Here is a 12,002-nt window from a genome sequence, read left to right on the forward strand (position 1 = left end):
ATCAAGGTGGTGTGGGTGGTGGTTGTTGTAGTGGTTGTTTGGGTTGATGTGAAGGAGAGGAGCTGTTGAGTGGTGGCTGGTCTTGGTGGAGATTCAGTGGGTTACTATGGGTTGGTTTATCATGGTGGCTGTGAAACTAATTCGGTCTGGTAGGGGCTGGACTCTAGTGGTGTCTTACAAGTGGTATTTTGATTAAATGAAGAGATCGAAGGAGCAATTGATGGTGGTTAGGTTGGCTACAAGGGAGAAAGGTCTTGTCTCGGTCGTTGAGGCTAGTGGTTGAAGAAAAATCTCGCGTAAAATAATTGGTCAGCATCTTGTCAAATTGACTGTGTGAACTCAATATAATCTAGGGATTCGTTTTGTTGATGGAGATCTAGGTTAAAATGTCTTTTAAGAATTTTTAGTAATTGCCTCTACCACAATATATTCTTATTTTCCAAATCAAGACCGTGCAATGAGTCCTAGATTTATTTTTTACAATTTAAATAATTATCTTTAAAAAAACACATCTCACCTTTATCACAATTACAACCTAAATATTAATAAAATTGCCAAAAACAATTATTGTATTTAGTTAGGGTTTTTTTTAGAGTTATTGATCATGAATGTTTGTTTTAAGTGTTAGTGATTAGTATTAATATTTAAGGTTTGTTTTTTAGGTTTAAGGTTGTGGATTAGGGTTAGTTTAAGGTTAGAGTTAATGTTAGTTTTTACGGTTTGATTTTTTTATTCATTTTTAATAAAATCACTATTTTTTCAATCACGTTTTTGTTAAAAAATACACTGTTTTCCAAATAATTTTCTCAAAATTTTTGTTCAAACCGGGTTAATTCTCAGAAAAATCCGAAAACCCCCCCGATAATTGCAACGACATCTCGTAAATGAGAGAGATTCAACAGGATAGCACTACAGACAAAATGGTAAGAATCAAAATCAACTCTCTTTCTAGGATCTGGTTTTGTCTTCTTCTGTTTTGCTTGGACAGCAGTGCAAGTGAGAGACATATGGAGAGGGACCGAGTCCAATCGGTTGATTGCCCCAAGCTCTGCAGTTGCATGGTGTTGTTCTTGTCCAGAGAGAATACTCATCGGGGCTCGTTTTCCTGAGCCATCTTGCATCACCTGCGTGCCAAAAAGAAAGCACACGACACCACCAGCACATGCCCACACCTACAAGTAAAGGAAAACCTCGCCCAATAAGTAAAGCAACCCTTCTGATCCCTCCCTCTCTCTCACGGCAATTACTATTTTGTTTCTGCATGAACAGATCATGGCCGTACACACAATATTGTCATCTGTTCATCTTCACGTAAACCAAATATATAATTGTCACAAACAAACAAACAGTCGATGTCAATTATAACTACAGGGAGGGAGGTATACAGATTACAGGCAGTTTTGACCGTACGATTTCATGCCCATACTGGAATCCAAACAAGGCTTACAGTGATACCGTGCCCTTGCCAGCCAAACGGTCCCTTACTGCCTGCACACACACCAGGGAATCGGTGCATGCATGTGCCTGGAGGGACCAAAGGGCCAGGGGAATTTTTTTGTCACAAAACGTGAGTAGAAAACTACTAGAACTGGCCTCGATCTCAGATAAATATAGAACAGGTGTTTCCCATTTTATAAATTTAGCATGTTTATGGTTTTCTTTTTCTCTAAATTTGCTTAATCATGATTAGTCTAGTAATATGTTTGTTTTTAGAATAAACAAGAAAGGATCTTCCTTGCTTTTTTGATAATCGATCCGAAGTGCTTTGTTTATAAGCAGCACTAGGCCAAACATGCTTTTATCCATTATTTATTAGAAAGGAAGTCTACTAGTTAAGAATTCTTTAAGTGCATATCATACATGGATTAATTGTTTGGATCGGATTAATTTTTATTTTAATGATAACTGTTAGTTTTTAAATTATTTTACTTAAAAATATATTAAAATAATTTTTTATTTTTAAAATTTTTTTCGATATCAAAATATTTAAATAATCTAAAAACACAATAATAATTAGTTTAAAGTAAAAAAAATAAAATTTTAAATTCTTTCTGAAGCGTTAAAATGATCTTGTTTTATATTTTTTTAATATTAACATATTATAATTATTAAAAAAAATATTAAAATTCATATTTTTGATGTTACAAACTCAACCATTTTATAATTCAAGCACATTTAAAACCAGGTCCTGCCAAGCCACTGACTTCACTGTAACTCCAATTAGCGAAGCAGATTGCCTTGATGGGGCTTCTCTTGGCAAGCTTGCCACCTGTACTTGACCAAGATACAAAAAACTTTCATTTAAAACATGGGCTGCTTGCCTTGACCTGTTGTTTGGACATATCAGGAGGACACGTGTCTTTCATACGATTTCTGTTATCCTGACCAAGCGAATCAGAGGAGGATTTGGCACTGTATCTATTTTTCTGTTTTGGCGCCCTATCGTGGCCGTAACCACTGCAAGAGAAGGAAATTCCGAGAAAGAGAGGCCAAATATTGGTGTTCATCGTCATCGTGTTCTATCTGTAAGGAAAAAAAAAAAGGTTTAAGGTGGTTGGGTGGTATTTTTAAGAATGTTTTTATATATTAATCATCATAGCAATTTGGGTTTGTAAATTTTGTGGACTCACATATAATTATCTCATTATAAAAGCTAATTAAAAAACACTATTCATTATAAAAGAATTAGTCATTTATAGAAACAATATAATGATAAATTTATTATGATAAAAAAATAATTGATGAGTTAATTATTTGAGCATTACAATCTTTTCGTAAGATTTATCCAGATTTATAAATCATCATCATGATTGGGAACAGTTTTTTTTTTTTCATTTAAAAAAACACTAAATTACTTTTTTAAAAACAAAACTTATTTAACTAGTATACAAAGGTTCTTTTTTATTTTTTATTCTACTTTTTTAGTTATTATAAAGTTTATTGAGAAGTAATTTGATATTTTAATAAAAATAAAATATAATTTAAAAATAAAAATTAATCTACTTGCTAGTAGGTGGGATGTGCCAGTAGTTTTCTACAACACGTACAATGTTTCTTGGCATCCATACAATATCGCTGGAAATGTTGAGACATCTCCTTTAACATGGGAGGACACATGTTGTCATTTATAAGACAGGGTGTCGATGACGGGTTTTTTTTCTCTCCTTCTCTTCCTTTTAAAATTCACTTTCTCTTTTTCTTGAAATTCACGTTGATTATTCAAAATATCAGAGTTATCCTCTCATTCATCATTATTTTAACTTTGATCTTTATTTTTTTATTTTTTATTTTTATTCTTTACTCTTTTATTAAATTTTGATATGCATTTAATTTTATCATTGAATCTATAATTGTAATTTGTTATTTTTTGAATCTGATCCTCATTATTTTGCTTTTTTATTTTGGATCCTTTTATGAATTTGATTTATATTTTCAATTCATCTCTTTAATTCAAAATTATAAGTTGTATTCTTATTTATTTTTTATTTTAAATTTGATCTATATTATCTTAATTAATATTTTTTATTTATAATTTGTGACTCATATATAGATGCAAAAGTAGAAATAGAGTGGAGTGTACTAAGAGAAGTGGAACAACGACAACAATCTCTTTAAGATTTATTTCTTATGTTTATTGCTAATGACGATTAATAGGTTGGCGTGCAAGGAAAATGGCCCCATGATATGGTAAAATGGTATCAAAGAAAAAACATTAATACTTATTGGATGGTTAAGATTCCTTGAGCAACTAGGTTTTCTTAGGTGGTATAGGGTCTACTATAAATACATACTATACAACTCTATTTTGATTTAGCAAAAAATAAAAATTAATCGCTTTTATGAATATAGGTGCATTGTTGAGCCACGTTAACTTTTGTGTTTCTTTTGGTTTTTTTTCCATTGCAATTTTCATCAATCATTATTGTAGGTTTTTTCACAATGACTTTTTTTTTAAAAAAAAATTATTAATATTTGATTTATTGAGAATTAAATTTTATAATTTTTAAAAAATAATTTATTAATATTTGATTTATTGAAAATTAAATTTTATAAATTTTTTTCAAATGAGATGCTTTCAATTTAGTGACTTAGGTTACAAGTTGAGAAGTTAATATCAAATGAGATGCTTTCAATTTAATGACTTAGGTTACAAGTTGAGAAGTTAATATGGATTGACATCATTTTTTTTACTTATGTTTTTTTTTTATTTAATTATTTGACGTTGTTTATTTTAAAAAATCAGCATCATGATTTTATTTGATTTCCTTTACCTCGATCTCATCACCTAGACAATAGATTTGGTAGATTAACTCGATTAATTTTTTAATCATTTTTTTATTTTGTCCTTCAAAATTAGATTAATTTTAAAATAAAATTTCATCATTTTTCTTCCTTTTCATTCTATTAGGTTATTCTATTTGCATGACTTAACTCATAAGGTTTCACGACATTACATGGGTTTGCAAGTTTTTATTTTGTTGGGTTTTTTTTTGTTAATTATTTTTTTCTTCTGATTCCATCCATCTATATTTAGATTGTTGAGAATTGACCATTGTTATTTTTTGAATTTTTTTATGAGGTTAGTTTGACCTCACGATCCAAGTTACAAGTTTTTTATGTTGGTTCAAGTTGCCTTAAGATGCTTTATTTTGTTTTTTGTTTTTATTTATTCCTTAAAATTGAGTTATTATTTTTTTTATAAATATATTAGTAATGTTTGAATGCCAATTTTTTTATGTTAAAATTGTTTTATTTAACCAAATAAGACTTTATGAAACGAGTCTTTGCTATTAAATAACATCATGGACTAACAAATTAACAACCAATGAAATAATTTGAAACATAAATAGCAATTCACAAGAATATTTAAAAGATTGATAAAATGTGACTAGCTTGTTACAATTGAAGAATAAAGAGGATTTTGTGATTAAAAATATATAGATTGTTTTTTAGTTCTTTTAAAAACAAATATTTTTTTTTAAAAAAAATTTATGTCTGAAGACATGTTTTGTGTTGTCATTTTGCTCAGTATTAAGCTGATAACTGGTTAACTATTTATATTGATATTTTTCTTTAAAAAAATTATTTATGCAAAACAAGTTATAGAAAAGTTATTAAAATATTAGCTATAAAATATTTATTTTAATAACTATAAATGGAAGAAATGCAATGGAAAATTCCATATTTCTTCCTATCCCAAAATAACACCTTGAAATTTTATTTTATTTTAAATATCTAGAACTATTATCTTGAACATTTTTAGTAACTTTTTGCATTGAAGTATTTTAGTCTGTTTAGCGATATAATCATATCTGTTTTCTAAAAGAAATAAATTAAAAAAAATCAAGTTAAAATGCCATATATAATAAATTAATATGTTGAAGTAAAAAAATAATGACCAAAAAAAATAATCATTTAACATTTATTTGAAATTTTCAATGCTCAACGAGTTAGCAAGTCATTCGATGGATTATATTTAATAATTAAGATTTGATAATTTTTTATAAAAAAATAAACTAAAATAGAAATTAAGAATTTAAAGTTAATTCTTTGTAGGCATCTTAAGAAATCGTAATAATAATTCAGAATTTAAATTGAATATGAATCGAGAATGTAAATTATATTTCATATTATTATTTTTTATTTTTCTTATATTTACAATGACTTTGAATAATTGATAAGAGGTAAGATTGATCATGAAATTGACAGTCATTTTTTTTTCTTATATTTACGATGACTTTGAATAATCGATAGAGGTAAGATTGATCATGAAATTGACAGTGGAGGAAGGATTTATTAAGCATTAAAAAATAGTTAGAAGGTTAATTAATTACAATGGACTCGCATTCAGTGGATAAAACTCCGACTGGATTCATTTAACATTGATTTGTGGTTATTGTGTCAAAATAAAAGAGGGACCTATCAACACCAACTCTTATTGTAAAAAGGACTTGATAAATCAATACTATAAAGTTGAGGGACCAACATGGTTTTCTTTCAGTTTTTTGTTTTTAAAAAAAATTCTGAAAAATAAGAAACAAAATTATGAACCCTTCATACCATACCTATTATGGAACTAATTAATAGCCCTTGCCGTCATGTATTTTTTATTTATTTTATAAAAGCCTTAAGATCTAAGGAAACTTCTATTGCTATTATATTTATGATATTTATGATTTAGAAATGGCTGAAGAATATTAATCTCAAACCATATATTTAAATTAGTAGATAACTGCGTACGTATAATTTTACATTAATTCTTGAAGGACTCATTTGCATTTTATATAATCGTTTTTATCTTCTAGGTTGAATCATGTTTTTTTTTAAAAATAATTTTTTTTATTTTTATTTTTAATATTTTACATAAAAAATATTATTTTAATATATTTTAAAACACATTTCTAAAGAAATTATATTTTTCAATTAATATTCTATCTCCATTAAAAAATATATTTTCTTAATCCTCCAACATTTAACGGTATTTCTTAATCCTCCAACATTAAATATATAGAATCTCAGCCACATGTTTTATTTTTGTGTTTTAATAATATTTTAAAAATAATAATATTTTTTAATTTTTTGTTTATATTTTCATTAATGTATCAATTAAAAAAATAAAAAAATATTATTTTAATATATTTTTTAATAAAAAATATTTTAACAAACAAATTTTATGTAGCATGCAAGAAGCGGATCCAGGCATATTATACACAGATTGCACTTTCACATTATTATTGGCATCCATTCCACTCTGTACCCATTATTATTAGGCCAATTTGCAGTTTATAATCATGATAACCCAATCACATGGTCTTAATGTGCAGTTATGGTTTAAAAGTATAGTTATAATTATTTTTAAAAACTTTTTATTAAAAAAATATGTTTATAATATTTTTTTATTTTTTAAAAATTATTTTTGAAATAAATACATATTAAAAACATAAAAACATATTAATTCAAAATAAAAATATTTAAACTTTTTTAAAATACTTTTTAAACATTAAAAACATATCCACTGAAAATTAAAAAAATTAAATTTTTTTTAAAAGGACTCATTTGCATTTTATATAATTGTTTTTATCTTTTAGGTTGAATCTAGATTGAATCATGTTTTTTTTTTTTAAAATATTTTTTTTTATTTTTAATTTTAATATTTTACATAAAAAATATTATTTTAATACATTTTAAAACACATTTCTAAAGAAATTATATTTTTCAATTAATATTCTATCTCCATTAAAAAAATATATTTTTTTAATCCTCCAACATTTAACGGTATTTCTTAACTTTTTGGTCGATAAACATATGGAATCTCAACCACATGTTTTATTTTTGTGTTTTAATAATATTTTAAAAATAATATTTTTTTTAATTTTTTGTTTATATTTTCATATCAGTTAATGTATCAATTAAAAAAATAAAAAAATATTATTTTAATATATTTTTTAATAAAAAATATTTTAACAAACAAATTTTATGTAGCATGCAAGAAGCGGATCCAGGCATATTATACACAGATTGCACTTTCACATTATTATTGGCATCCATTCCACTCTGTACCCATTATTATTAGGCCAATTTGCAGTTTATAATCATGATAACCCAATCACATGGTCTTAATGTGCAGTTATGGTTTAAAAGTATAGTTATAATTATTTTTAAAAACTTTTTATTAAAAAAATATGTTTATAATATTTTTTTATTTTTTAAAAATTATTTTTAAAATCAATACATATTAAAAATATATTAATTTAAAATAAAAATATTTATTTTTTTTTAAAATACTTTTCAAACATTAAACCTCGCCTGGCAAGAGATTCTCAATATAAAATTCGTAAACAGTGTGGTTTTTGTTGGACCGGTGGGACAATATTCAGGTGCCTCCCGCCAGCATTTCTGACTTGACCGGATGTTAATTCTAGCTCCGCCGTCAACTCTTCTAGTTACTTTTGAATTGAATCAATGATTATAAGCTTTTCTTGACAATTTCAAGCATGGAGTTCCGGTCAAGATGATGGACAGAAGAAAATGAAATTTCAGGATGTCATCTACATCTGTGATCACGTACAATCTAATTAGTTCTTTGAATGAATTCAAGCACTGCACTCCCATAAGAAAAACAATGCCTTCGAATCCCACCATCTCAATCTTCTGCTCGAGCTGGGCCTGCCTGCGAATTTTTCTTTTTGAGAAATATGCTGTCCTTCTGTGCTTATAAATCTTCCCATTTACCATATATAAGCTTCAAATTCTGTGTCCAAACTATCCCAATCCCCAGCTTCCAAGAACTAGACATCCCTCTTTGCTTTCCACTCACTTCTTGCAAGGAGACAGGTCAGTGGGTGGGTGTTGAGCAATGCGGCTCCAGATTCTTTTCCAGCTTTGAACCAAGAGATCACCCCACTAAGCCACCTTATCTAACAAGTTTCTTAACGTAATTCTCACAATTCCTCTCATCCACATTCCCAACACGAAAAAATCATCGAATAAAAATGAAGAACACACTCTCTCTCTTTCTCCCCCAGTACTGAAATACATCCATCCGTTGTGTAAGCTGCTACTTGTTCAGGCCATAGTTTTTTTGGGCATGTGTCGTTTTCATGGGTCTATGGGCCTCGGATTCAGCACCTGACTCAATGTTTAATGTTTACCCCCACTACCTGGGCTTCATAAGCCCATCAATGGAGTCTAAAATTACAGACAACCTAAAGAAACAACGGAAGAGAAGAGACTTGGCACTGATTTTTGGATCTTCTTCTTGCAAATTGCAATGCTTAGCTAGAAGAAGCAAGCAAGCATCCATCTCAATTTTCAGTTGTGACAGAAGGAAAGAATCGAAACCCTAATTCACCTCCCTCCACTCGCATTTCTCTCTTCCTTCAAACTCGTAAGTCCCTCTTTTTCATGGATTCATCCCTTCGTTTTTTTTTTCTTGACTCTTGGTTAACTAGGATCGCTTTTCATTCGCCTCATTTGATATCAAGCCTATCTATTGCTTGTTTTTCTTTGTGTGATGGGAATAATGAATTCTGTGTGCAGTTTCTTTACTGCTTATGGAATTGTGTTTTTCATTTTTCCTGTAATTTTAAAATGTTTACGAGTAGGACCTTATTGACCTGGATATAAGCTAATCTCTCTAATGAACGAGGGAAATGTTTCCTTCCTAGTATCCTTTTTGTTTCTAAAAAGTAGACTGGTTTTCTTGCATCTATAACATTTATCAATACAGCCTGTGTGTCTATCCGCTGACAACTGCCATGATGAAAGCTTCCTTTATCGTGTATTTCTTGGTGGATTGAATCCAGAACTCCCATGGGGAGACGGGTGGTGGGTGTTACAAGTTTTCAAGTTGGTAGCCCATATCATCATGTATGCATGTATACATAGTTAACCTTTTAGGAGGAATTATTCAGTATGCCCGGAGTTGTACTCCCCCTCTAACACCCATAGATGATTTTCGTAGCGGGTCTCATGTTTATGTGGGGTGGGGGGGGGGGGGGGGGAACCCCCAATATACAAATAATTTCCCTTTACATGGTACCATGACCATTAACTTCACAAGCTGGTTACTTGGATGCACATTGCAGCATGCAGAAGATAGCTATGTTAGTCATTGGTATCACACAGATACAGAGATCGATGTTGATTAGTAAAAGAGTTCATGAAAATGAGTGTTAATATCAACTGCAACAACTCGATTGTGGGGGAGGGGCATGGCAGGGAATGTAATAAAAATGAAAGAGGGGAATGGCAGGGAATGTAATAAAAATGAAAGAGTTCATGAAGATCCTCATGAACAACTCATGATTCTGGTTTTATATCTTCTTAATATACTAAGCTTTGTTGATTTCAAGTTGATAATTTGCAGGGTATCTGTGGTATAAGTTTATTGCAAATAATATACAGTCTGCTTTTAATATTTGAACTTTTGGGTTTAGAAATTGAGACTCTGCTTATTATTTCTCCTAGTTTAACCATAGATTTCAATTAATGACGAGGACCTAATTCTCTCCATTTCCTTACTTTCCTTCTTGATGGTTGGAGGTGACCGTGGATGCCCTTTTTTTGTTATTGTTGTGTTATAGAGCGTCCAGTTTAGGCATTTACATGATCAAATATTTCCTGGTATGCGAGTTTGTTTCTGATTGCTTTCTTGAGAGTAACTGTAAGTAATTTTCTTTCTTTCTTGGTTTGCTCCTGTAGTTTCCAAGATGTGGGACAAGAAGGGTGCTATTGGTGGAGATTGCTTGAGATACATCCTCTCTAAAAAACATTTTATCAGTCCACCGTCCTGCATAAACACATTTCATTCCAAAGACTTGGCTAAATTTCCATTTCCCATAGTGGCCCGATATTCAGTTATTTCTTCATATTTGAACCCCACTGCCAGAAAATTGAAAGATACAGATCTTTTCACTCAAACACAAATTCTCCCAAGTTCCATATTTTCTACCTTTTACTCGACTAAAGCCCCATCAAGATCTTTTAGAAAGAGAAATAATAAACGAGCAAAAGCCAACAGCAGGCCTATTCTTGATGAAGCTAAATTTCAACGGGCAATTTCCCAACTCCCATCACGATTCACCAATGAAGAATTGTGCAGTAGCATAACTCTTGAAGATGATCCTTTAGTCTGTTTGGAGCTTTTCAATTGGGCATCACAACAACATAGGTTTAGGCATGATGCATCCACTTATCATGTTACTATAAAGAAGCTTGGAATTGCCAAAATGTACCAAGAGATGGATGATGTTGTCAACCAACTACTCGCTGTTCCTCATATTGGTAATGAGGCTTTATACAATTCAATTATCTATTATTTTACTGAAGCTAGGAAGCTGACGAGAGCCGTGAATATATTTAAGCGCATGAAAAGTAGTAGAAACTTAGATTGTAGACCGTCAATTAAAACATATAATATTCTTTTAACAGCAATGTTGAGTAGGGGCAGGAATTCTTATATAAATCATATGTATATGGAGACTATGAGATGCTTGTTTAAGCAGATGGTGGATGATGGGATCGAGCCTGATATTTTCTCTTTGAATTCCATGATAAAGGGCTATGTTCTATCATTGCATGTCAATGATGCTTTAAGAGTGTTCCATCAAATGGGTGTGGTTTACAAGTGCTTGCCTAACTCATTTTCCTATGATTATCTGGTCCATGGATTATGTGCTCAAGGCCGAACAAATAATGCTAGAGAGTTGTTTGATGAAATGAAGGAAAAAGGATTTGTCCTAAGCAACAAGTCATTCAACTCACTTGTGAATGCTTTGGCTCTTGGTGGAGAAGTTAGGGAGGCAGTGAATTATTTGTGGGAGATGATTGATAAGCATAGGTCAGTTGATTTAATCACATACAAGACAGTCTTGGATGAGATGTGCAGGCAAGGAAGGGTTGGGGAGGCCACGAGTTTGTTGAAGGAGTGGCAAGAAAAAGACCTTGTGGATGGGATAACTTACAGAGAGCTTCTACACGTGCTTGAAGATGACTTTGGAAATTCAAATGACAGAGAACGTTTCAGGTATTGAGTGTTGGGCAAGTTCCATTGTTTCAAATAGCTCTACCATGTTTCAAGTGTGGTTTCCAAAATTTCTACATTACCATAATGATGAGCTGCGCTGCTATTGTCTGCACTGTGCATGAAAGTCGAATTTGAGCTGGTGTGCAATTTTGTAAAGAAGAAATTGCTTGTAATATTGACAAGCAAATAATCAAATGCATAAAACATAATGTTGGCGAGAAAAGATATGCATTGAACTGTACTCTACTACAACGCATTCTGTTAAAGTACACTGTCTCTGTTTATACAAGGCATCTTAAAAGAGGTATGAGTTTCCCATACATGAAATTTCACCTGAATTAAAAGTTATGAAGAGTTAAATTCAAATATCACCCCGCTTTATATTTCTGAAGTACCCCATGATCACAGGGCATGGCATTCTCACAGGTGAAAATTGTCGGAATGCTCTCGTTATTGCTTCTTGTATGATTATAGG

The 12,002-nt window shown here is 30.5% G+C and overlaps 1 protein-coding gene across 1 annotated transcript; it reads left to right on the plus strand.

Annotated features, from left to right (window-relative positions):
- Positions 1–8,674: 8,674 nt before the first annotated feature.
- On the plus strand, positions 8,675–11,830 carry LOC105139294 (pentatricopeptide repeat-containing protein At2g27800, mitochondrial-like). The gene is made up of 2 exons (XM_011045680.1): positions 8,675–8,887; positions 10,204–11,830. Exon 2 carries the CDS (start codon positions 10,212–10,214, stop codon positions 11,532–11,534), a length of 1,323 nt encoding a protein of 440 aa, XP_011043982.1. The 5' UTR covers positions 8,675–8,887; positions 10,204–10,211; the 3' UTR covers positions 11,535–11,830.
- Positions 11,831–12,002: the final 172 nt, after the last annotated feature.

The sequence above is a fragment of the Populus euphratica genome, unplaced genomic scaffold (assembly GCF_000495115.2).
Source record: "Populus euphratica unplaced genomic scaffold, PopEup_1.0 scaffold141.1, whole genome shotgun sequence".
NCBI classification, from domain to species: domain Eukaryota; kingdom Viridiplantae; phylum Streptophyta; class Magnoliopsida; order Malpighiales; family Salicaceae; genus Populus; species Populus euphratica.